General features: G+C 44.1%; 1 protein-coding gene across 3 annotated transcripts in view; it reads left to right on the top strand.

Annotated features, from left to right (window-relative positions):
* Positions 1–2,274: 2,274 nt before the first annotated feature.
* TGFA (transforming growth factor alpha) overlaps positions 2,275–25,562 on the top strand; it is a 111,952-nt gene continuing 88,664 nt past the window's right edge. For all 3 annotated transcript variants that reach the window (XM_060412327.1, XM_027966972.3, XM_060412326.1), the window contains exon 1: positions 2,275–2,372. In XM_060412327.1, coding sequence (XP_060268310.1) covers positions 2,333–2,372 — 40 coding nt within the window. In that variant the 5' untranslated portion in view covers positions 2,275–2,332. The remainder of the gene's footprint in view (positions 2,373–25,562) is intronic.

Here is a 25,562-nt window from a genome sequence, read left to right as displayed (position 1 = left end):
CCTATGCTGCTGCTGCTACTAAATCACTTCAGTCGTGTCCCACTCTGTGCGACCCCATAGACAGCAGCCCACCAGACTCCACTGTCCCTGGGATTCTCCAGGCAAGAACACTGGAGTGGGTTGCCATTTCCTTCTCCAATGCATGAAAGTGAAAAGTAAAAGTGAAGTCACTCAGTCGTGTCCGACTCTTAATGACTCCATGGACTGCAGCCCATCAGGCTCCTCCGTCCACAGGATTTTCCAGGCAAGAGTACTAGAGTAGGTGCCATTGCCTTCTCCTATCTCCAATGAAATAAACACCAGCTCTGAGAGTCTGAGCCTTGGGCCAAGGGAACAGCAAGCGATTTTGCCCTCTTCCCCTTCAAGGAGAGTGGGTCTACCCTGAGGAGGTAGGGTAGAGGGATTGGATACGTAGATGACACCACCCTTATGGCAGAAAGCAAAGAAGAACTAAAGAGCCTCTTGATGAAAGTGAAAGAGGAGAGTAAAAAAGTTGGCTTAAAGATCAACATTCAGAAAGCTAAGATCATGGCATCCAGTCCCATCACTTCATGGCAAATAGATGGGAAAACAGTGGAAAGAGTGGCAGACTTTATTTTGGGGGGCTCCAAAATCACTGCAGATTGTGACTGCAGCCATGAAATTAAAAGACGCTTACTCCTTGGAAGGAAAGTTATGACCAACCTAGATAGTATATTAAAAAGCAGAGATATTACTTTGCCAACAAATGTCCATCTAGTCAAGGTTATGTTTTTTCCAGTGGTCATGTATGGATGTGAGAGTTGGACTATAAAGAAAGCTGAGCACCGAAGGATTGATGCTTTTGAACTGTGGTGTTGGAGAAGACACTTGAGAGTCCCTTGGACTGCAAGGAAATCCAACCAGTCCATTCTAAAGGAGATCAGTCCTGGGTGTTCATTGGAAGGACTGATGTTGAAGCTCAAACTCCAATATTTGGCCACCTGATGCAAAGAGCTGACTCATGTGAAAAGACCCTGATGCTGGGAAAGACTGAGGGCAGGAGGAGAAGGGGACAGATAGAGGATGAGGTGGTTGGATGGCATCACCGACTCAATGGACATGAGTTTGAGTAAACTCTGGGAGTTGGTGATGGACAGGGAGGCCTGGCGTGCTGCAGTCCATGGGGTCCCAGAGTCAGACACGACTGAGTGACTGAACTGAACTAATCCCTGAGCTGGGGGCATCTGGAGAATACACGGATCACTGCCTCTCTGGAGCACACTGTCGCCCATGCATGGTCCCCAGGGAACCTATGATTCTTCCTTTCTCTACCCAGAAAGTCTTCCCTCTGCCTCTCTAACTTCTCCAAATTCCAGCACCTGGGGCCAGCTAAAGGCCACAAATCCTTGAAAAAAACCATTCAGGTAGCTCCAGCCCACTCAGCCCTCTCTCAGACACGTGGCTGCATGCGACCTTGTTCTTGGTCTCCGCTGACTGTGGCAGGATGGGGTGGGGTGGTCTAGGGTACCGGTGGTGATGGAATACCAGGTGACCCATCTTCATCATCAGCACCAGACCAGGTATACGAAGGTCTACCGATCTTCACAACGTGTCGGCTTGAGAACTTGGGGGTGGCCGTGCTCCAGGCGGGAGGCATCCGGAGAATCCAGTGTTCTCTCGGATGGGGGCGCAGGTGGGGAATCTGGTTGAATTTGTTCGATCGTGGGGCGCACTTTCCCTGAGCCACGTCTTGGCAAGGGCAGGCGAAGCTCGCAGGTCCCCTTCCGGGCCGCGTCCCAGTTCCTTGCCCGGGAGAGCCCTCGGCAGCGGCCGTCGGCGCAAGTGACAGACGCTGGGGCGGCTCCTCTCCTGCGCGGAGATCCTGGAAGCAGCCGCTGCGCCCGGCCGCTCGGGCTCGGATCTGAGCGGCTAGTCTGAGGGTGGTGTCTGAAACCGGGCGCTTCCTGCCTTTCCCTCGGCCTGGATGCCCGGCTGGCTCGGCGGGCTCCGAGATTCCCGCGCCGCCCCACCCCGCCGCCCGCGCCCCGCACGGTGCGCGCCGCGTCCCCGCCCCAGCCCCACCCCACCCCGTGCCCTCAGGGGGGCACCCCCACCGGGGCGGGAGGGTGGTCCGCCGCGCCCGGTCGCCGAGTGGCGGAGGTGACGGTAACCGCCTTCCCATTTCCGCCCGGCCGGCGGCGCGGCGGCGCGAGTGCCAGCAGAGGCGCGCGGTCCTCCCTCCGCCCGCCCGCGCCGGGGGCTGGCCCTGCCTCGCCGGCGCCTTTTTCCCCCGCACCGCGGCGCCGCTTCGCCACTCGGGCACCGCAGGTAGGGCAGGAGGCTGGAGCGCCTGCCGCCCGCCGCCCGTAAAATGGTCACCTCGGCTGGACAGCTCGCCCTCTTCGCGCTGGGTACGTACGCTGCCTGTGGCGCGCCCGGCGCCACCTGCCCTCCGGGACACCCTGCTTTCCCCTTGTTTCCTCCGTTTCTCTGTCTCGGGGTGTTCTGCGCTCGCGTAGGAGAGGAGAGGAGGCGAATGCTTTTCGAGGCTTGCAAGCTAGGAGGCAAGGGGAATCACCTGTGCCTACTAGGGATTTGGGGAGCCTGTTCCGAAGAGGGGGACGGTCGAGCGCTCAGCCGTTCCCCGGAAAGTGGCCGGCGGGCGGTGCGTGAGAACGCCCGCCAGGGAAGGGGGAGCGGTGTGTGAACGCGCTTGAACTTTAATCCGCCGCGGCTCGTACACTTGCCAACACCTACCTGCTTACCTGGCTGCTTCCAAGCCAGTCTTCACCCGCGTATGAAGCGCGTAGAATTGGAGAGGGTGGCCGGGGTCGACCCTCCGGCCAGACCTTGGCTGCTTCCTTTTCGTGCTCTCTGCCTACCCCTGAGCCCCAGCGACCCGCAGATGTTCATCAGCAGCAGCGGCGCCTCGATCTTCTAACTTTGCGAGTTCTGGAGCTTTGGGGTGGGTTTTGGATTTTTGCGCGGATTAATTGTTCTTTTGATTAACTTCTCTGGGAGAAGTGGTTTAAGTGTCAGCCGAGGGCAGGAGTGAAACCCTAGACGGAGTGCTGCCAGTTTCCTTTGAGTTTGTTCTTGGAAGAGAACGAGGGATGGGGGAAGGGAGGGGAAGTTAAGCCGGGCAAACCTGGGCCGGGTGTGGGGAGCCGGTGAGTTTTTCAAAGGTGAAGGTCACTGCCCGGCCGGCTCTTGCCCCTTGCGGCGCCGGGTCTCTCTGGTGTTGAGAGAACAGATTAACAGCCCAGGTGTCCCGGTCATTGCCTAGCTTCCGTGAAGTGAATTGTTCAGTCGCTGTCTCCTCTGTAAAGCAAGTTGCTTGCTACAAGATGATTTATTAGAGCTTGAGGAAAGCTATGGAACCGTTCCCCTTCCCACCACCCCCCCCATCCCTCCACCAAATGCCCAGGGCCTCAGCCCCACCCAGTTCCGTGTACAGTTTCAGGGGGTTCACGGACCCGCCCGTAATGAAACGCTGATTAAGAAGTGGAGGCATCATCTAAGGGAAATACGCGGCAGCCGTGGAACCGGATTCCACAGCAGCTCCGAGGTGTACCCTCACCTGAAACTCACCAACAGGTGGCATGACTCCGAGTGGCTTTTTTTTTTTTCCCCCTTTTCGCAAGCCTTTTTATATTTTGTATTGATAGTTCTAATTTTAGATTTTTTTTTAAAAGCAGTTAAACATTACCAATACAGTAGAAGTCTCCTGTATTCGGGTCCCTATTATGATGTTGTTTGCAAATGCTGAAAGTAATAATAATAACCTAACACTATTTGAGCACCTACTCTGTGCCAGGTACTGTTCAGAGTATGTGTATCAGCTTAGTTAATTTCACACCAACCTGATGATGAAGAAGGTATTACCATCCCCAGTTTATGGACGGGGGAAGTGAAGCACATAGGCCCTCAGTAGGTAGCTGGGTCAGAATTATGAGTGTAGAAGGAATGTTGATATTAAAAGGCAACTTACTGTGGTCACTGTGCTCCCATCTCCTGGACTGGGGACTTTTTCTCCAGGAGAGATGGATGAATACCCTGGAACTTGCTTTAAACAGGGTTTTCTTTCGGATTCACAGGATCTCAGGGCAGTCTCAGGTTATTCAGTGAACAATGAAGCAAGAAACAATGAAAGCAAGCAAATTCGAGGAAGCTTTGTAAAGCGGCTCCTGCCTGCCCAGCATAGGACTTGCCCATGAAGACTGCATTCATTCATCATGGAATTTTTCTCTTTTGCCGGAGTTCAACTTAATCTTTGTTTCTTTCCTTAACAAAAGAGTGTATAAACTTACAAAGACTGATCAACTCGCCTATACAGTTCCAAGCAATGAGCAAATGAAAAAAGTAGAGGAAAAAAAAGGCAAGAGTAATTTACACCAGTGAGGATTCCTTCATATATATATATATATATATATATATATATATTAGCCATTAGTTCTGAGCATTGACTACAATTTCTGCCTCCCACCTCACTTTCCACTAGATTGCTGAGTACCCATCAGTGCCACATGCATCTTTATTCTGCACATTTCCTCCAGAGTTGCTTTCCTCTCTAATTTTTCCTAAATTAGTTGAAGGCAGTTCTAGGCCAATCAGCCAGTATTCTGTCAATAATCAAGATCTAGAAAAATGAGGTCTTTCCCCTTCTTCCCCCATGTCCGTGGGGACAATCTAAGAAGGAACTGTTAGGATTCCCTGTTGATTCTTCTGATTACTTGATTGGTGTTTTGGTGGAGAGTGTGTGGAGACTTAATTCAGTGCAACATTGGGAACTTAATCTGGGTTCCTGTGGCGGCTGCCCTCTCATGTCAGGCTCCCCTCATTAGCTGGGCAAACTGCATAGGGTCTTGGCTCCTCTAATCCCAGGTCATCCTGCTGTCCTTAAGGGAGCAAGATGTGTAATTTTGGGCAAGTTACTTAGCTTGTACCTAGTTTTCTTCATCTAGAGAACAGTGATATTAATAGGATCATTGAATATAATTAATGAACCTCAAATGGTGCCTGACACATAGTAAGCGTTTAGTCAGTCATCATCATTGTCACTTTGAACTTCATAGAATTCCAGATATCATTGCAGGTATGTCCATTCCGTAACTGAGAGAGTTTGTCGTACTTATCTCCCAGTTTCTCACCCTTCCTAAGACAGAAAATACTACCTACACTAAAAACCTTAGAGATTTTAGCAAATCTCTTTTGGCAGATGACAAATTCAAGAAAGTTTGGGAGTTCTCTTGAACCTAGTGAATTCTTTAGTTTTTGATGCAAATATTTTATTTCCTCCTTACTGTTCAGTGGTCAGTTGTTTATTGAAGTCAGCACTAAGTTCTAGTTTCCTTATCTGTAAAGTGGAAACTCTACACACCTCTACACAGTGGGTTGTTATGAGAATCAAATGAGATGGTAAATATGGAAGCTACTTATAAACTTTAAAGGGCTACACACAAAATGACATTGATTTTGTAATATATCTTATAATCCAGAAATAAACATTATTACTTTTATGGCAGCTCTCAGAAGTAAGACTAGATGTAGACTAAAGAAGCATGTTCCCGGACACAAAATGCCATGAAGGATGGGGAGAGAGGAAGCGAGTCAGCTTCCCAGTGGATTTGGGGCAGAGGGACCAGCAGGGGGCATGAAGTAAGCTGGTTCTCTTCTCCATTACATAGAAATGATGTCTTTCAGAGTGAACAGTGGAGCTTTGCCCAGGACACATGTTTTCCTTATTGGACAGTCATAATTAGGGAAAGTTCACTGTGAACAAGGGCTGTAAAGGTGTATATGGAAGACTTAGAGGGCTGAGTTTCCTGTATTTACTTTTCCAAAATTTGGTTTCCTAGGATAAAGTGAAAATCTTTCTGCAAATACTCAGTGTCCCCTGCAAAGAGGACCTTTCTTATAGGAGTAAATGATGCTTCATGTTCCGTGGTAACATACGGAAAATAGATGGTTTTTCCATTAGACCTATCTCTAAAGACCTTTTGAAAGTATACTTTGAACAGGGCCCTGCTCTTTGGGCTGCTGGCTAAAAGGGACAGGCAGTGGGAAGTGGAGACTGGGTCAGCCAGAATGGAACTGGCCTAACGAACTGGGCGTCTTGTGCCTGCTTCTCCCTCAAAACCTCTGTAGTCTCTTCCACAGCAGTACCCTCAAATCGTAACCACTTGGAGGACTTGGTACCCTGTTGGCTGGGTAGGAGGTGGGCAAGTGTGCCCGCCTAATGAGAGTTCCCCGTGTGGCTTGTGACTGCTGCTGGTGGGGAAGAGAGGAAAAGGACCCTTTGAGACCCATAGCTGTACAGTCAGTGCGGTTAGGGAAGCGTCTCACTTCACCAGGTGTCTTTTGTCTGAAGTATGTTTGGTGTTATAAATGCTGCTGTGCGTTTATGAGCATCATTAAAGGCACTTCTGCCTGTCCTGTTGACCAGAGCTGAGTTAGAAGTCATGCTGAGAACTCTTAACTGTCTACATGTTCTTGTACTTTACCTGTGGAAAATGTGATGATCAACTCAGTATTAAACTCCAGCAGACCAACGCTAATCATGTCATGCTTTTCTTTGGGTTGATCACCAAAAATCGACCATTGTTTTCCTGCCATTTCAAATGTTTTTCATCGTCTCATTTAAAGCATAAACTTAATTCTATGCTAAAGCTAGTATGTTTCAGATTGCTCCTAGATAGTGGATTGGGGCACTTGTATGGTGACTTTGTTTTGCATTTTTTTAAATCTGTGAAATGTTAAATATAAAAATCCTTTTGTAGAATCAGGAAAGGAGCCAGAAATCTAGGCTACTAGAACCATTTCTTAGGAACTCTTCATTTCAAGCATAAATGTATGTTTCCCTTCAGACCAATTCTAAAAATGTGGGTAAATTCTTTTGAAGCGTTATGAATTAGTTGGGTTAAATATGACTTAAATAGTTGTTATCTGGGCTTAGAAAAAGTTGGAATTTCATTGAAATCGAATTGTATGCATTTGCTAGTACTTTCTTTCTCTTAAGTCAGAGGAAACAAACTTTTTCTTCACTTTTCTTTTTCTTTTGGATTCCCTGATGGCTCAGGGAGTAAAGAGCATCTGCAAGATGGGAGACTTGGGTTCAGTTCCCGGGTCAGGAAGATCCCCAGAAGATGGAAATGACAATCCATTCCAGTATTCTTGCCTGGGAAATCTCATGGATGGAGGAGCCTGACAGGCTACAGTCTCTGGGGTCACAAAGAGTCAGACACGACTGAGCAACTAACACACACTAGCCTGGTGTATTACATGCCCAGTACTTTTGGCTTTAACAGTTTGCTGTCCTTAACCTTGAAAATCTTTCAGTTTTCCCCACTTATGTTTGTGAAGTACTTGTAGCTGGTTAGGGCTTCCTCAAGGAGGGATTTGACTCATAACTCTTTGTGTAACAAGCTTGTATAACTTTGTGGAAATTGCCTCTCCTCTTTTGGTTTTAATTTTTGACATTGTTGACTTTTCTGGCAGGGAACCTTGATACACCTCCATGTCCTGTCTTGAATTCATGTGGGTTGGTGCTTGCCCCCTCTTCCCTGCTGGTTTGAGGGCTTCTGGAGGGCAGAACCCCTGGGTCTTCATCTTTGCCCTTGGCACCCGGAGCACAGGCTGACCTTCCAGGGAGACCAGTGAGCATTTGATGACTCCTTGGGATGCCCTGTGCTGAATACTCCAAGCATAGACTCAGTTGGCAAACACTTGGCTGGGCAGGTGACATTTATCCTGAAACGCTCCTTATTGTGATCATCAAGGTTGGTTGCATATAAATGCTTGGATGCAACTTGTTTTCAGATAGTGTTTTATTGTTTTTTAGTAGATGATGATTTGTTTTAGACTGCAAAAGCATATTTTTTCCTCTGGAACATAGAAAATTTAGGAAAGCGTAAGAGAAAATGTATTTTAATGGCCTGTAATTCTACCACCCAAAGATAACTATGATTAACATTCTGTTGCACAGTCTGATGGATGAAAGTATGTGTGTGTGCATGCATGCTTATTTGTGTCTGACTCTGCGACCCCATGGACTGTAGCTTACCAGGCTCCTCTGTCCATGGGATTTTCCAGGCAAGAATACTGGAGTGGGTTGCCATTTCTTCCTCCAGGAGATCTTCCCCACCCAGGGATTGAACTGGCATCTCCTGTGTCTCTTTGCATTGGCTGGGGGATTTTTACCACTGGGCCACCTGAGAAGCCTTCAGATAAATGTATAGATCAATAAATATTCTGAAAAAAAAAATTCTGTAAAAGCTTGTATGAATTCTGAGGGACTCACACTGTTTAATTTATTTGCTTTTTAACTTAAAAATCTTTTATAATAAAGCTTTTATGTCATTAAATATTCTTCCATAACATCATCCATAGTAGCTGGGAAAAATAATCCCTTGATTGTGTTCACTATAATTTTGAAATCCTTTGACCATATAGATTCTTCTTATTTCTCACTGTTATGAATAATCCACACACTGTTATTGGGAATATAAATGGATACAACTTTTCTTGGAAGTCAATGTGGCAATTGCTATCAATTTTAAGTGGGTATAATTTGGGTCATTGATTTCACTTTTTGATATATATATTTATATTATACTTATATAAATACTTACCTGAAAGTACAGAGAAAAATGTAAATGATGGTGGTTGTTGACTTGTTTATAACAGTGACAAGTTGGCAGTACCACAGTTATAATTTTTTTAAGGCGATTCCTTACATAGGTTTTTTAATATATGAATATAATGATTTCCTATGTTCAGTTCAGTCCAGTCTCTCAGTCATGTCTGACTCTTTGCGACCCCATGAACCGCAGCACGCCAGGCCTCCCTGTCCATCACCAACTCCTGGAGTTTACCCAAACTCATGTCCATTGAGTTGGTGATGCCATCTCATCACCATCTCATCCTTTGTCATCCCTTTCTTCTCCCGCCCTCAATCTTTCCCAGCATCAGGGTCTTTTCAAATGAGTCAGCTCTTCGCATCAGATGGCCAAAGTATTGAAGTTGCAGCTTCAACATCAGTCCATCCAATGAACACCCAGGACTGATCTCCTTTCGGATGGACTGGTTGGATCTCCCCGCAGTCCAAGGGACTCTCAAGAGTCTTCTCCAGCACCACAGTTCAAAAGCATCAATTCTTCTGCACTCAGCGTTTATAGTCCACTCTCACATCCATACATGACCACCGGAAAAACCATAGCCTTGACTAGACAGACCTTTGTTGACAAAGTAATATCGCTGCTTTTTAATATGCTGTCTAGGTTGGTCATAGCTTTTCTCCCAAGGAGTAAGCGTCTTTTAATTTCATGGCTGCAATCACCATCCACAGTGATTTTGGAGCCCAGAGAAATAAAGTCAGCCACTGTTTCCCTGTTTCCCCATCTATCTGCCATGAAGTGATGGGACCAAATGCCACGATCTTAGTTTTCTGAATGTTGAGGTTTAAGCCAACTTTTTGACTCTCCTCTTTCACTTTCATCAAGAGGCTCTTTAGTTCTTCTTCACTTTCTGCCTGTGTACCTATTTTCAAAAAATAAAGGTTTCTTCAAAATTTTAAATTCAAAAAGGCAGGTTCTAGAACTAGATGTATAGTATAGGGCTACAGTTTGAATTGATTAATTTTTTATAACAATTATATATTAAATTTGTAAGGCTAAAGTCAAGGAACATAAATGATAGAACAGAAATTCTTGTGCATAAATGTTTGGCTCATCTTTGATTATTTGGGGTAAGTTTCTAGAAATTACCCATCTTTTCCACTAGCAGTGTGTGAGTGCTCACTTTTGGGGCCCTTCTATAAGCAGACATTAGTTCTAACAGTGGACAACTTGATGGGGGGGGGGGCGGGAAATCTCAGCCCAATTTCATCTTTAATATTGGTTAGAGTAAGTTTGTAGGTCATCTTGTTATTTGCATCTTCATCTTTTCAAAATTTTTCCTATTGATGGATCATCTTTTTCTTAGAGCTTTATAACACACTTTATATAAAAAGGTTATTAATACTTGGTAAGTAGTCCCCATTTATTGTCTTTTACTGTTTTGTTTAGGGTATTTTTGACATGCTGGTTGTTTTTGTTTTTATGTAGCAGAAACTATAAATCTTTCCCCTTAAGCTTTCTACCTTTGCTTGTATAATTAGGAAAACCTTCCCTATCTTCAAATTCTTTTGTGGTCTCATTATGTTGAACTATTCTACCTATAATTTGTTCTAATGTGTAGTGTGAAGTCAACTCATGTTTTACTTTTTTAAAACAGTCAACCAATTAATATTCTCAATTGTCATTTGTGGAATAATCTATTCCTTCCTACTGTGGTTTGAAATTCCATTTTTTATCACATGCTAAATCCTTCTAAGTACTTGAATTTGTTTGTGAAATTTCAGTTTGGTCCTTTTATTTTGTGTTTTTGTCGTTATTCTGAACTTGCTCATTCATGTAGTCTACAAATTTTCATTGAGTACCTATTCTGCACTGTAACTGCTTCTAGGTACTAGGAAATCAGCCAAGAATGATTTCCTGTTTTCATGGATCTAGTGGGTGAGAGTTTTCCCCCTGATTTGATTATTGATAATATCTAAAAGCTTTTTAGATATCTGTAAATTATATTTACAATTGATCCCTGAACAACACAAAGGTTAGGGGGCCAACACTCCAAAAATCCACCTTTAATTTATAGTTGGCCCTCACATCACAGGTTTCTCTATATCCAGGGTTCCCCACTGGCAGACTCAATCAACGCTGATCATGTAGTTACTCTTAGCGACCCCATGGACTGCAGCCCACCAGGCTCCTCCATCCATGGGATTTTCCAGGCAAGAGTACTGGCGTGGGGTGCCATTGCCTTCTCTGAGTTCTTTGGTAGTTACTATCAACAAGAATTCACACATGTAAATGGACCCACACAATTCAAAGCTGTGTTATTCAAGGACCAAATGTAATTTGTAATAGGCTTTGTTAATTTTAATAGTCCTTCAGCTGATTCTCTGAGGTTCCTTGCATCATGTGATCTTCAATAGTGATAACTGCTTCTTTCCTTTTCTATTTTCATCTCATTGCACATGTGAGTGCTCAGTCCATCCGACTCTTTGAAACCCCATGTACTGTAGCCTGCCAGGTTCCTCTGTCCATGGGAGGATACTAGAATGCGTTGCCCTTTCCTCCTCCAGGGGATCTTCTCAACTCCTGCATTGACAGGCGGTTTCTTTACCACTGAGCCACCTGAGAAGCCCTTTCATCTCATTACTTTTTCTTATCATGCTGGCTAAAACGTTTAAGAACAACACTATTTTTGTTAAAGCAGTGGCTATCCTTGTATTTTTCCTACATACTGTAATGTTTGTAGCTTTTAGCAATCAAATAATGGACTGATTTTTCAGTTATTTATATATAATATACATATGTATATTATGTATATTTTTCTATGTGTATACATACATATAAACTTTCATGTTAATAAAATATGCTTCTCTTCATAAGTTACTAAAAGATTTAGTATTTTGATTTGATTTTTAAAGCAGGGGAGATAATGTGTTGGATTTTTTTTTTCTCCTGAAATGTTTTGAGGATATTTGACTCAAATAAATTAAAGCCATTCTTTTAAAAAAATTCTTGGAATGAATCCTTCTTGGCCATATGTATTATTCTCTGTATCTACTGCTAGATTTGATCTATTTGGACCCTTTTTTTCTTTTTTTAGGTTTGATATCAGTGTTATGTCAGCTTTATAAAATAAATATTAAATTGTTCCATCTGTTTTATTCTGTGGAGTAGATGAATTATCATGGAAATCAAATGTTGCTGTGAAGGCTTGAAAGAAATTGCTTATGAAACTTCTGAGTCTGGTCTGTTTTTAGTGGTCAATTCAAGTTTTCTACTTCTTGAATCATTTTTAGTAATTATTTTCCTCACAATCTATTCAATTCAGATTTCTAAAGCTTTAGCATAGATTAATAAATGATCTTCTTTTAATTAAAATTTTTCCTTTTGCACCTGCAACCTCAGTTAACATGGCTTTACCAAATATGAAACAAAAATAAGTACTTTGGCCCCCAACATACATCGTTAATTTGTTTTTCTTGATAATTATAAAAACTTCATTTTAGTCATTAACCAAGTTCAAGTCAAAGTTTCATATCTGATAGTTTATTTGCATAAAGGCATGTCCAGTGTTGTTATAATGAGGTCATTTCTGATTTGGATGATGCATGGCACGATAACTTCTAGCAGAGGCTGCTAACTAGCTTCCTGATGGTTTCTTAAGCTTTAAAAAGTTCTGTTGTTGTTCCGTCGCTCAGTTATGTCCGACTCTTTGGGACCCCGCAGACTGCAGCACGCCAGGCTTCCTTGTCCTTCACCATCTCCTGGAGCTTGCTCAAACTCATGTCCATTGAGTCGGTGATGCCATCCAGCCATCTCACCCTCTGTCGTTCCCTTCTCCTCCTGCCTTCAGTCTTTCCCAGCATCAGGGTCTTTTCTAATGAGTAAACTCTTTGCATCAGGTAGCCAAAGTATTGGAGCTTCGGCTTCAGCATCAGTCCTTCCAACGAATATTCAGGATTGATTTCCTTTAGGATTGACTGGTTTGATCTCCTTGCAGTCCAAGGGGCTCTCAAGAGTCTTCTCCAACACCACAGTTCAAAAGCATCAATTCTTTGGCGTTCAGCCTTCTTTGTGGTCTGACTCTCACATCCATACATGTCTACTGGAAAAACCATAGCTTTGACTATGTTTTTAAAAGTTTTAAAACCTCCAAAAACACTGTTGTGTTCATTAGATGCTATTGTAGTGTTGGAACAAGATAGGAGATTTCTATTGCTTGCTCATTTGCTTTTTGTTTATTGATTGATTGATTGATTGATTTGCTTTTAAGATCAGTACTTCCAGTTGAAAAATGTTGTGTTCTTACAAAGAGACCATGTCTTCATCTTGGATTTTAGGGCTTTAATCTGAGTTTGAACGAGGTTAGTAAACAATTCTCCTGGGTACTTGGAGACTAGGCATACCTTGACGGCTCTTTCGTCATCTCTCTCCAGGGCTGAGGCCCTCTCTGTGTAATTATTATATTTCTAAGAGGCCTGGGAGATTAACTGGCTAAATGGCACACGTAATGTGGTGACACAAAAGCGGCTGAAGCTGATAAACGAGAGGTTTGCAATTACACACACTATGCTTCCCTCTGCCAGGCCTTGGCAACCGGGAAAAGACAAACTTCGGATACTTTTCTTGGCTGAAAGAAACCGCGTAAGACCTGTAACTTTCACCGAGGCCGTGGCTCTGAGGAATTGGCATGGGAGCTGTGGAGGAACGTCACCTGGTCACTTTGTCACTGAGCCCAGCCTGAAGCTCTGGGCTCAGGAACCTGTCACCTTGGGCGGGTTTCTGGGTTACCACTGCTACGTTGAAGGAGCACCTCAACAGGCTGGTTTGCATGCTGTACACACTCCCTGCCAGCACATTTGAACAATGACAGGTGGGTTTTTGCACATAGCAGACCTTGGGTGTTATAGTTAAGGTTTTGGGTGATGACTCATAGGTCTCTGAACTAGAATGTAAGCAAGCCTGGGACCTGAGCATTTCTTTTAGCGAGATGAGGTAAACTCACAGATCATGTAGGTGGGGAATCCTTCTGGATCTGAACACTCCCTAAACCTCATCAACCACTCCTGTGTCCCCCCTACAAAGAAAAACCCCCAAACAAACACACCTTTTGTGCTGACCGGAGCAAACCACTTATTGTTACCAGAACACGTACACCCCCTGGTTGCCACCTCCCCATGTGGGCCACTCAGGACACCCTCCTTCTCTGTCAGCCTTGCTAAATCCTACTCATTCTTTTTCCACAGTGAAATAGAAAATCGGAATCTATAAACAAGAGTCTGGAAAACACCCTCACATTCAATTCACCAGAGACGTTCTTTTCTGAGGCTTAACGGCCAGGGCTCTTACCATATCTCTTTCTGTGTGTGGTTACAGATTTATTTGTATATTCACTCTTTTTCCTTCAAAAATGGCATTGGGTATTTTAAAGTCTGCTTTTCACTTACGTTATATAGTGAAAATGTTTTTGTGGCAAAGATACGAATATGTCTATCCATCTATTTTTAATGAGTAACACATTCCATTAAACAGCTCTGGCATTGTTATTTATTCTCCCGTTTTGATAGAGATGTAGGGTGTTTCAGCCTTTTAAATACTCAAACCTGAAATTAAAATGTTTACAGCTAAATTATTACCAGCATCTTTGAATTATTTACTATGATCAAATCCCCAGAAATGGATTACTAGGTCAAAAGGTACACACTTTCCCACCTCTTAATATGTTTTGACAATCTGCCTTGAGAAAAGGCTGACAAATTCATACTTCTATCCTGTGTACGAGTGCCTGTTTATCAGCAAACTTGCCTATGATGAACATTATGATTTTTAAGACTTTGCGAATTATGTTGATTAAATGATATCTCATTTTAATTTGTATTTCTTTGGCTAAAACCAAAGTTTGCTACAATTGCATGCTTTTTCATGTTGAGTATTTGAATTTATTTTCTTGAGACTTACCCATTTCTGTCCTTAGGTCATGTTTTGGGTAGGTGAGTTATTTTCTCATTGATTCATAAGCAGTTTTTTATAAAAGGTATATGAAATATTTTCCTTGTTTGGTCATTTTGCTATTTAAATTTACATGTGTGTATATTTGGGTTTACAGAAGTATGGTTCTGTTTTGGTTTTTAATTTTTAAGGATTTAAAATTGTTTCATTATTTCTTTGTGACGTCTACTTTTGTCTTGGAGTAGGAAGAGATTTTCTATAACTCTCTGATCTCTCATTTCCTGTATACTTTCATGTTGCTTTGGGGATTTAAATTTCACTTCTTTGGGAGTACATTTTGGTTTCAGATGTGAGATAGGAATCTAACTTGCCTTTTTGTCAAAATGATCTGGTTCCTCCAACACCATTTGTTGAATAATTTATTCTCTACTCACAGATTTCGAATATTTGCCACTTGAGACTTTCTTAGGAGTACTTGAATCTGTTTTTAGAGTTTCTGTTCAGTTCCATTAATCTGAGACTTGTCCTGTCATGAACCATTCATTGGGGCTGGGAATGTGTCCTTGCCCTAGGAAGCTGGGGCAGAAAATTCGTGAGAAGTAGGCAGGGATCCGGTGGAACTTGGGTCTCACTGTCCCGAAAGGTGTGATGAGCTTGTCTCTGCCCTCCTATTCTTTCTGGAACTTTGTGCTTTGTAGGAATTTGGGATCACGAGGCAGGCCTGTGGTCCTCCATGTGACATTCAGTCCTCCATGTGACATTCAGGTTAATAAAAACCATATATTTTCAGGTCCACTTCTCAAACAAGAGTACCGGGGAGTCTGCCCTGGCATACCTAGAGCCACGGACAAGCCTGGCACATCTCCTAGGATATAGTAAAAGAAATAATTAAAGAATCAGAAAAGAGCTTCACTAGACAGACGCAACATTGTTTTCTATATTAAAACAAACTCAAATATATTAGTGAATAGAATGCAAGATTGAAATATCAAAATTAGTTCTCCAGGTATATGTCTTCAAATAAATTGTGATTTTTAAATTTTTATTGTTTCAAGCTGTGCCCCTATACTCTAGAGGAACAGGTATGAGTCCCTTCTCTTTGCCATCTTGGGGGTTTTCATGGAGAAACTTGAGAAGTACTGTCCCAAGTGGATGACTAATTTTCAGATACTTAGAGTGGGGCAGAATAGTAACTAAAATGAATGACTTCACCATTCTTCTGCTTCCGTTGGATATAATTTCCCTTTCTTTTTCTAAGTTTCCCTAAGGTAAAAACTTAATTATTGATTTTAGATCTTTCTTCTTTCCCAACATAGTCATTCAATGCTAAAAATTTCCCTGTAGACTCTGCTTTCACCTCATCCCACAAATTCTGATGAGTTGGTTGTGTTCCAATTTTTTTTACTTCCAGATACTTTTGACTTCTCTTGAGACTTCTTCTTTGACCCACGTTTTATTTAGAAATGTTGTTTACTCTCCTGTGTGGGGGGGTTTTCTGGCTATATTTCTGTCGCCTAGTTTACCTTCTTTATTGTCTGAGAGCAGGCATGGTATGATTTCTATTCTTTTCAATGCCAGTCGTGTCTGACTCTTTATGCCCCCATGGACTGTAGCCCTCCAGGCTCGTCTGTCCATTAGATTCTCCAGCCAAGAGTACTGGAGTGGGTTACCATTACCTCCTCCAGGGCATCTTCCTGACCCAGGGACTGAACCCTCCCTCTCCTGCATTAGCAGGCGGAGTCTTTACCACTGAGCCATCTAGAAGCCCTTCAATGTGTCCCGGTATGTTTTATAGCCCAGAATGTAGTCTGTCTTGGTGAATGTTCGTGTGAGCTTGAGAAGAATGTGTATGCTGCTATTGTGGAATGAAGTAGCTCATAGATGCCATTATATCCAGCTGGCTGATGGTGGTGGGGAGTTCAATTATGTCCTTCCTTCCTGCCTGCTGGATTTGTCCATTTCTGAAAGAAGGGTGTTGAAACCTCCAGCTATAATAGTGGATTCATCTGTTTTTCCTTGCGGTTCTATTCATTTTTGCCTCATGTCTTTTGGTATTTTATTGGTAGGTGCATACAGGTTCTATATTGTTACATAACTTCATCATTCATTAATGCTTTTTTTAATGATTCAGGATCTCCCAGCAGCTAAAGATGTTCACTAGTAAACTCTTTCTTCCCATGTGGTGCCTATGGTGCAAAACTTGCATTACTACCTGTGAAATGAGGAAAGTTTCCTTCCTGGCTTAGATACGCAGATCTCAATTTTAACTTTCCTTGTGGGGAGAAAAAAAAATATAAAAGGCATTACTCCAAGTTCCTGAACTAAGGCTCTGTTAGGATCAAGACAGTGGGACCTTCTTTGATTGAGGGCATCCTTTCAAATCAGTTCTTATTTTGAATGTAGGATGTAGAAGGTTTCAGTGAATTGCTTATGTCCCTTTGAGACATCCTTTGAGAGTTAGAAATTTACACATAGGAAAGTAGCATCATCTCACTATGTAATATGAGCTTATGCTCTTGTGAAATGCCCCTTTCCCTTACTGTGGAATAAAGGGGAAAATAAAAGCTCTTCTGACTCAATTGGATTTTTTTTTTTTTGGATTTCAGATAAAAGGCAGAACACTTTTCTTTTAACAGTGATAACAGAAGCAGTTGGAGTATCTCCTCTGTCATCTCATGTAATACATCCAAGTGATCAAAGGGTTGTGATTTTGGTGAACTGGGCCTGACATAATGTTTATTCTTAATTCACCCCAGGAAGCTACTTTATTCACTTACAAAGCCAAAGGATGAGTAACAAAAATAAGATCTGACAGCTCAAAGTGAAGGATGCTGCATGTTTGGTTAGGTTATATTATACTTGGATTGTTCACTTCAGCAAACATTTAACTGTGTATCAAACCTTGTGCTGAGTTTGGTGATATTAATTCAGAAGAAAGCCATGACTAGCCCTCGCCCCCAGCCCCTGAATTCTTTGTCGATTGCAGCAGAAGCAAACGCAGGTTTTCACAGTATGACATGAGATACACAGTGAACACCTTTGGCTCAAGAAGAGAGCTCTTGAAGGAATTCCCTGGCTGACCAGTGGTTAGGTTTCTGCACTCTCATTGCTGAGGGCCTGAATTCAATCCCTGGTCAGGGAACTAAAATCCCACAAGCTGTGCAGTGCAATCCCTGCCCACCCCCCACACCCTTACCCCCGCCCCCCACACCCTTACCCCCGCCCCCCACCAAAGGAAAGTTCTTTGTATGACAGGGCATGGGAGTCTTCAAGAAGCTAATGGCCATCACTTAGAACAGTGATGGGTAATTTCTCCAAGTGCCTCTTATACAGAGTCGGACATGACTGAAGCGACTTAGCAGCAGCAACAGCAGCATTAAACAAATTCCTTTAACCCATCTAGCAATCCTATGAGATATTGTGATTATCTCCATTTTATAGATGAGAAAACTGATAACACAAAAATGTTAAGAGAATCGCTGAGGCTCCTCTAGCCAGCAAAGGGCAGAACAAGGATTTGAACCCAGGACCCTTGCCTGCTATCCTGGTCATCTCTCTGTTCTGCTTCTCTGTGTCATCCATGGAAGGCTGTGGCTCCTGAGGGGCCTGGCTTCACTCCTGTGAGGGCGTCATTGTGTAGCAGACATTAGTTGTAATCAGACTTTCAGCCAACTACTCCTCTAAATATTTACCGTATTGACAGTCATTGCCATGAAGGCCAAAAAGAAATATTCTGCTTCCCAAAGCATGAAATAGAAACAAGTGTGGTAGTTGTTCTCCCCTTCTTTAATCAGAAGTTCAGTTGCCCAGAAGACAGATAATCACAGGTGTGTGTGACACGTTTTGTTGCGACCACGGAGCCTCTAATAATAAATTCGCTAATAGAGGCCTGTTTGCATTTCTGCCACACATTTTAAAAAAAGTGTTTGTTTTAAAGGGCGATCTCTTTTGTTTATGCAGGCAGCCTGTCTCCAGTGGGTGGTGTGCCTGAAAGTCACAGTGCCTGGGTGCTGCAGCCTGAAGGCCTCTGCTGGGGGGCTGGCTTCACTCTCCTCACCCTCCTTTCACGCCTCCCCAGTTGACATTTCTCCCAAAGAAAGAGCAGAAGGTGAAAGTCTTCAACACTTTTACTTTACATTTTGAGTTCCTCTCAGTCCAACCACAGATAGAATCTGTGTTAGCAGGTTTGCTAATAGCTGGCTCCACTTGCAGACTGTTCACCCCAACTGCAGTGATGACATATACCCACAGACAACACAGGCGTCTCCATGGACCTGATAGAATCTCAGATCAGGACGCAAAGAGCATTCACTGTTTCAGTTGTGTAGGAACTTCCTTCATTCAGCTGGACTTCCCTGGTGGCTCAGACAGTAAAGCGTCTGTCTACAATGAGGGAGACCTGGGTTTGATCCCTGGGTCGGGAAGATTCTCTGGAGAAGGAAACGGCAACCCACTCCAGTATTCTTGCCTAGAAAATCCCATGGACGGAGGGACTTGGTGCAGGCTACTGTCCATGGGGTCTGGCACGACTGAGCCACTTCACTTCACTTCATTCAGCTGGCAGCATTTTCGATGGCCTTTGTACCTCTGAATAGGTGGTTGAGTATCAGATGCTCAGGTGTGGACAGTCTACAAGGGTTGATTAAAGGTGATTTTTTTTTCCCCATTAGGTAAAAGTAATGCGGTCAGATGCATTGGCAATCAGTTTATTACTAAGACACAAAGCAGCCAGTGAGACACACCACTTTTGCAGTGAGTGACCTTCTGGGGAAAAAAAATATATATATATCTGTATCTTGTTTGAAGGACCTTATTTGATAATCTTTTTCTAGAACCATCTCTTCTTAATTGGTTTGTAAATCCAAAGTGTTCAAAGTAGGTTGCTTCTGCTGTGGTGGCACCTCTCAAAACAACATTGACTACTTGGGAATTGTGTAAAAGCCCATCCAAGCTGGTCATGGGGGAGAAAAAGCTGATTTTTTAACTGAGTCAGGGAACTAAACTCTCTCCCGAGAGTTACCTGCGCAGATAGTCACTCCTTATAAAACTCCTGCTGTTCTCAGAGCAGAAGGCCTGCTTAAATTTTCCACAGGTCTCCACACTCAGCTACAGACTTTCTTGATCTTTGTGTGTGTCATCTAATCTCTTAGTGACCCATCATCTAACATTTCTTCCTCTGGTTGATGCTCTTTAGTTGTGACATTCAATAGGAAAGAAAAAAGATTCAACATTTTTGAAACAGAGCAATCCTTTAGGCACAAAATGCCTTCATCTTTTCAGCTTGCAGTTCAGAATCCAAGGAACCAAAATTGCACAGGGCTGGTGTGTGATAACAAGGCAAAGACTTTGGTGAAATAAGCCTAACTGTTTTCTAGCAGGAAGAAAATAAATCTGCTTCACCATTTACACATGTGCTTCACTGACTAATCAGGGAGCAACACTTCGTGGCCTGAAGCAGGGAGAGGGTTCTGCTCCAGTGGGTGACTATTCATGAGCCAAGGATGGAGAAGCAGCCCCCACTGCTGGGAGCTTCCGCAAGCCCGCCGTGTGGATGGAGAGTTTATCTGAGCTCCCAGTCTTGAGAAGTGAAGCACTGGACTGTGTGGGGAGGCATGTTTTTAATCCTAGAGAAGAGGCTATGATATGCAGCTTTCCTTGCAAAACACATACTTCCTTAAACGAGGCAAGTACTGGCTGCCCTGCTGAATAGGGGAGAGGGTCAGGCTTAAGGAGAGACCACCCCCCGCCAACCAGGTCTCATTCCTGAACATGTTGTAACCCCAGAGGTTAGTCTTGGTTCAACCAAGAGTCTCCCCTGGGGGCTGTGATGTCATCTGACTCTGCTACAGGCAGAACAGAAATAGGCAAATGGCCTCACTGTTTGGCCTTCAAGATAAAGTAGTTAGCTTTTATGAATAAGCATGTTTTGGTTCCCAGGAAGTGAATTAGGAAGTGTTAAATCTGCATTGTTCTAACTACCTAGCTCTGTGCTTTTATTGGTTGTTTCCACCTTAACCTCTTTTATGGTTCAGTCACTGTTTTCACCTGGGATGTTTATCACCTGAGCTATTTTCAGAGGCTTTACAGGCGGAAATTTTCTGAAAATCTACAAAGGTCTGTTTAGTCAAAGCAGTGGTTTATCCAGCAGTCATGTATGAATGTGAGAGTTGCACCATAAAGAAGGCTGAGTGCTGAAGAATTGATACTTTCTTACTGTTGTGGTGGAGAAGACTCTTGAGTATCCCTTGGACAGCAAGGAGATCAAACCAGTCAATCCTAAAGGAAATCAAGCCTGAATATTTATTGGAGGACTGATGTGGAAGCTGATGTTCCAGTACTTTGGTCACCTGATGCAAAGAGCTGACTCTTTGGAAAAGACCCTGATGCTGAGAAACACTGAAAGCGTGAAGAGAAGGGGGCAACAGAGGATGAGCTGGTTGGATGACATCATCAACTTAGTGAACATGAGTTTGAGCAAACTCCAGGAGATAGTGAAGGACAGGGAAGCCTGGCATGCTGCAGTCCATGGGGCTGCAAAGAGTCGGACACGAGTGAGTGATTGAACAACAACAAAGGGCTTTGATTTATGTTAAAACATTTTGCTTTGAGAAGGTGGATAAATTGGTATGAATAGTTACTGATGTTCTCAGGTGCTGTCCCCTTATCCTGGGAGAGAAGGGATGAATCCACTTTCACCTGTCATCATACCAACAAATGGCAGCTTACTCCATCGACAATAATTGTGTGCAGGGATATGAGAATGTGTGCCTGTGTTTCATCTAGAGGTTTCATTTCCTACTTCTTGAGCTTGTTTTTCCAGCTTTCCTCTTGCCCCTATGCTCAGCTTCTGCAGTGCCTCACATAATCCTAACATTTAATGGTTGATCCTTATGTTTTTACTGATGGCAAATAATTTATGCCGAGTCTCTTTTAATCTCTTTTCTCTTCCTCCCTTCCCCTCTCCACCTGTCACTTTCAAAACATCATTGACAAAGCAACAGATATTTTTTGAGCTGAAGTGGGAAGTAGTTCCATCTTCTGGGCTAACCATGATCATTTGAAAGTGTCTGTTTCTAAGGATTTGGAGGTTGCATCTGAGTTCAGTTGGAAATAGAGCTGTGATCAATTAGTAATGTCTGCTGTGGGTCCAGGCTGGAGGTGGTCTGACATCTGCAGGTATTTCCATTCCTGCTTGAGATGGTGGGTCATTTTTTCTTAAGAATGATAAAAAGGCATGCGTCTCTAAGGAATTACTTGAAGATGTTCTTACTTCTGTTGCTTATATGTCCTGCCTTTTAAGTAAGTATTCATTTTTGGCTGCGTTGTGGTCTTTGCTGCTGTGAGCGGGCTTTCTTTCTCTAGTTGCAGTGAGCAGAGGCTGCCCTTCTTTGTGGTGCATGGGCTTCTCATTGCAGTGGCTTTTCTCGTTTCAGAGCATGGGCTCTAGGTGTTGGGACTTGTGGGCTCTAGAATGCAGGCTTAGTAGTTGTGGCATGGGCTAAGTTGCCCCACAACATGTGGGATCTTCCTGGACCAGGGACCGAACCCATGACTTCTGCACTGGCAGGCAGATTCTTAACCATTAGACCACGAGGGAAGTCCCTTTTCCTGCCTTTTAAAAAATACAGTACTCCAAGTTTTAAAAGGTGTTCCATAAACCTAATATCATAACCATGCCAAAGTACTACTGAGTCCTGTTAGGCAGAATTAGCATCCAGCAAGGCAGAGAGCCTATGGGCATGTGGGCTGGTGTGTCCTCCAGAACATGGGGTTATTTGCCTTCCTTCAGAATAAGAAGCAGAAAACCGTAGGTATCGCTGGACAGCAAAGCTCTGTGTTGATGTTCACATCTGCCTATCTTGGGTGCTTGTTGCGTTATTAGCAGGAGTGTTTTGGCTGCCTGTGAGTAAGAAGGGAACACTGACATCTCGCTTTCTTGGAACAAAGGACTCCTTTCCCTAGACTCTGTGTGTGTGTGTGTGTGTGTGTGTGTGTGTGTTTGTGTAGCATGTTGTGGCACTCCCGCCCAGCAGCCATCAGTATCCTTAGACCCACATCAGTGGGGACAGCCGTCTCTGTTCAGTTGTCCCGCACAGATAAGAAGGAAAGTAGAGAGAAGGGCTGTGTTCACACTGGGCATAGAGGTTGCGGCAGAGGCAGGGTGTGTAGGCAGAGAAGCCCAGAGCAGATAGCAACCTCTGGGTCTGTAACTTTGCAGCTGAACATGCCCTGGTCGGAGGTCAGCTTGAGCCTGTTCGCTTTGCTCCTTGTGTGTCCTTCACTCCTGAGTCCGGGATGCTATAGGCCAGCCCACGGTGGCATCAGAGGGGTGTGTGGTGAGCAGGATTAGATGCTGTGTGAGCCTCCAGAAAGCCTACCTAGGGCACACTGTTGTTGTCTGCATGCTAACTTATCCTGGATGTTGAATGTGAATCTCACAGGAAAGCCATGGACTGGGATTCCTAGGCCCTCTCTGGGGATGAGCAGGGCCAGAACCTTCATGCCAGCCTGTAGCATCCTGGAGGACCTTTGGGGGTAGTGGGCAGACCCCAGACAGGAACCATTAATGAACACCCTTTAGAGCAATGCGAGAACATCACGGCCAAAATGAGACTGATTTGTGTGGCTTTGGTGCTTGCGAGCACTGAGCTTGCTAATGGGTTTCTTCAGACCTCTGTCCTTGTTGACTCATCGACTTGGTATTTTAATTTGGGGGCAGGGTGTGGGGTGGGGTTGGAGATGGGATACTCCATCTGAGGTGGTCAGGAGAGGTTTGTGAAGACACTGATGTTTGAGCTGGCCTTGAAGGTAAAGAAGGAAGGGAAATGGTGGAGGCAGAGATGGGGTGGGGAGAGGAGGTCCCACGCTCGGCCTTCCTGCGTTCCCAAGTCCTGCTGGCTGTTTCTGCTCTCCACCTGACCACTCCTCACACCCTCTCCCACCAGGACTCTGCGGCAGCCTTGTCCCCACTCCGCCAGCTTCCAGCCTTGCCTCTGTAAGTTCTTCCGTTCTCAGCACCCTGCGTGATGTCTCTAATCAGACGCTGTGGCTCCTCTTCTCAAAACCTTCCCGTGGCTGCCCAGCTTGGAGTAAAATTCAGCTTCCTGCCCCCCCCTGAGAGACAGCATCCCTCCAGCCTTGTTTCCCACCACTGTCTTCTTTTAGCCGCACCAGCCTGCTTGCCGTTTCTTGAACGTGTGAAGTTCAGTCCCGCCTCAGGACCTGTGCACCTGCCTTCCTTCACTTTGACTGGTCTTCTTCCACATACTTGCAGGACTGCTTCCCTCGTTTAATTCAGGCCTTTGTTAGACGTCACCTGTTCAGAAAGGACATCTGTGATGACTTTATCCTTCTATGCACACACCCATGATGAAGAAAATGCCCCAGTGTCTGCATCATTTCTTGGAGAACTGTCATCACAGCAAAGTTCTGATGGTGTCTTCTGATTCTGGAATGCAGGAACCTAGATTCCACAAAGTCCTTCAAAAGCGCTTCTGCTCAAATAGGGATTCGAGTCTCACCTTCTTTGGTTCACGATTGCCAGACATCTCTGTTGCACTGTCTCCCAGGTTTGGCTCAAAAAAGACCTGAGTTCATTCAGGAGGTTCACAGGGCTGTCTACAGGTCAGGCACTATTCTAGGCACTTGAAATACAGTGAACCAAAAAAATTGTCTCTCGCCCATCCCTGCTTGGTGCCAAGAAGACAGAAAAATAGGCAAACAAGCCTACAGGAAAATGTCAGGCTGTGGCAGTGGAGGGGATGGGTGGGGAGCTTCGTTACCTTGCAGGTCGTCGTCACAGAAGGATGCTTTCACGCTGTGGAAATGCCTCCATTTCTCTCTTATTCCTTTCCTGCCTGAAGTGTGAGAAAGGAAGTATGAGGAAGGGGAGGATGGACCAGCTGTCTGTGATGGTAGCTGCGTTTTGTTATGACAAAGGCTGTGCTTGGTACCCACGTGGGAACCCCCATCTTGGATGTAGCTGGAGGGTCCAGAAGCAGAATTAAACCATCCTTCAGCAACTCTTGAATTCTGCCCCCTCCATCTCGGAGCTAACTGCTGGCTGGCAACAGATTGAAAGCTGTATTCGTCACTTGCCTCATCTGAGGGAGCATCTAGAATGCATCTGGTTTACGTCAGAGACCACAGAAGCAAGGCTGGCTGCTGGAAGCCAGGGCACTGGATTTCCTTGGTTGTTTCAAAAGCTGCTCAGATTCCTGGCAGTGCCTATCAGCCTCTCTATTGAAAGTCTTCTCTGGAAGACTCTTCACCCATTGAAGCTCATGGGATATAGTTTCCTAAGCAGGGGTCGAACCCGGGCCCCCTGCCTTGGGAGCATGGAGTCTTAGCCACTGGACCACCAGAGAAGTCCCTAGACTGTATTTTTTAGAGCAGTTTCAGGCTTGCAGAAAAGTTGAGCATAAAGTACAAAGAGTTCTCGTCTACTTCCCCTGTTACTAACATCTTGCTTGAGTGTGGCACGTTGGTTATAATCAATGAGCTGATGTTGGAACATTATTTTTAATGAAAGTTAATGTTTTTTAACTAGAGTACAGACTAAAGTCCCTCATTTGCAATAGGGTGTATTTTTTGTGTTATGCTTTCTATGAATGGGGACAAATGGGTGATGATATGTATCCACCATTGTATCACACACAACAGTTTCACTGCCCTCAGATCCTCTGTGCTCCCCCTGTTCCTCCCTGCCTCTCTCTCTCATCCCAAACCCCTGGCAACGAGTGATCTTTTCCCACTGTCTCCATAGATAGGTCTTTTCCAGAATGTCATGTAGTTGGAATCACACAGTCACAGTACATAGTCCTTTCCGATTGGATCATTTCACTTAGGAACAGGCATTTAAGGTTACTTCATGTCTTTTTCCAGTTTGAGAGTTCACTTCTTTCATTGTTGCATAATATTCCATTGTCTGAATATACCATAGTTTATCCATTTGCCTGCTGAAGGATATTTTGGTTACTTCCATGATTGAGCAATTGTGAATAAAGCTGCTATAAATATTTGTGTGTGCAGCTTTCTCTG

This window comes from Ovis aries, chromosome 3, assembly GCF_016772045.2.
Source record: "Ovis aries strain OAR_USU_Benz2616 breed Rambouillet chromosome 3, ARS-UI_Ramb_v3.0, whole genome shotgun sequence".
NCBI lineage: Eukaryota > Metazoa > Chordata > Mammalia > Artiodactyla > Bovidae > Ovis > Ovis aries.
The sequence above is the reverse complement of the archived record's forward strand: the minus strand, read 5'-3'. Positions and strand labels throughout refer to the sequence as shown.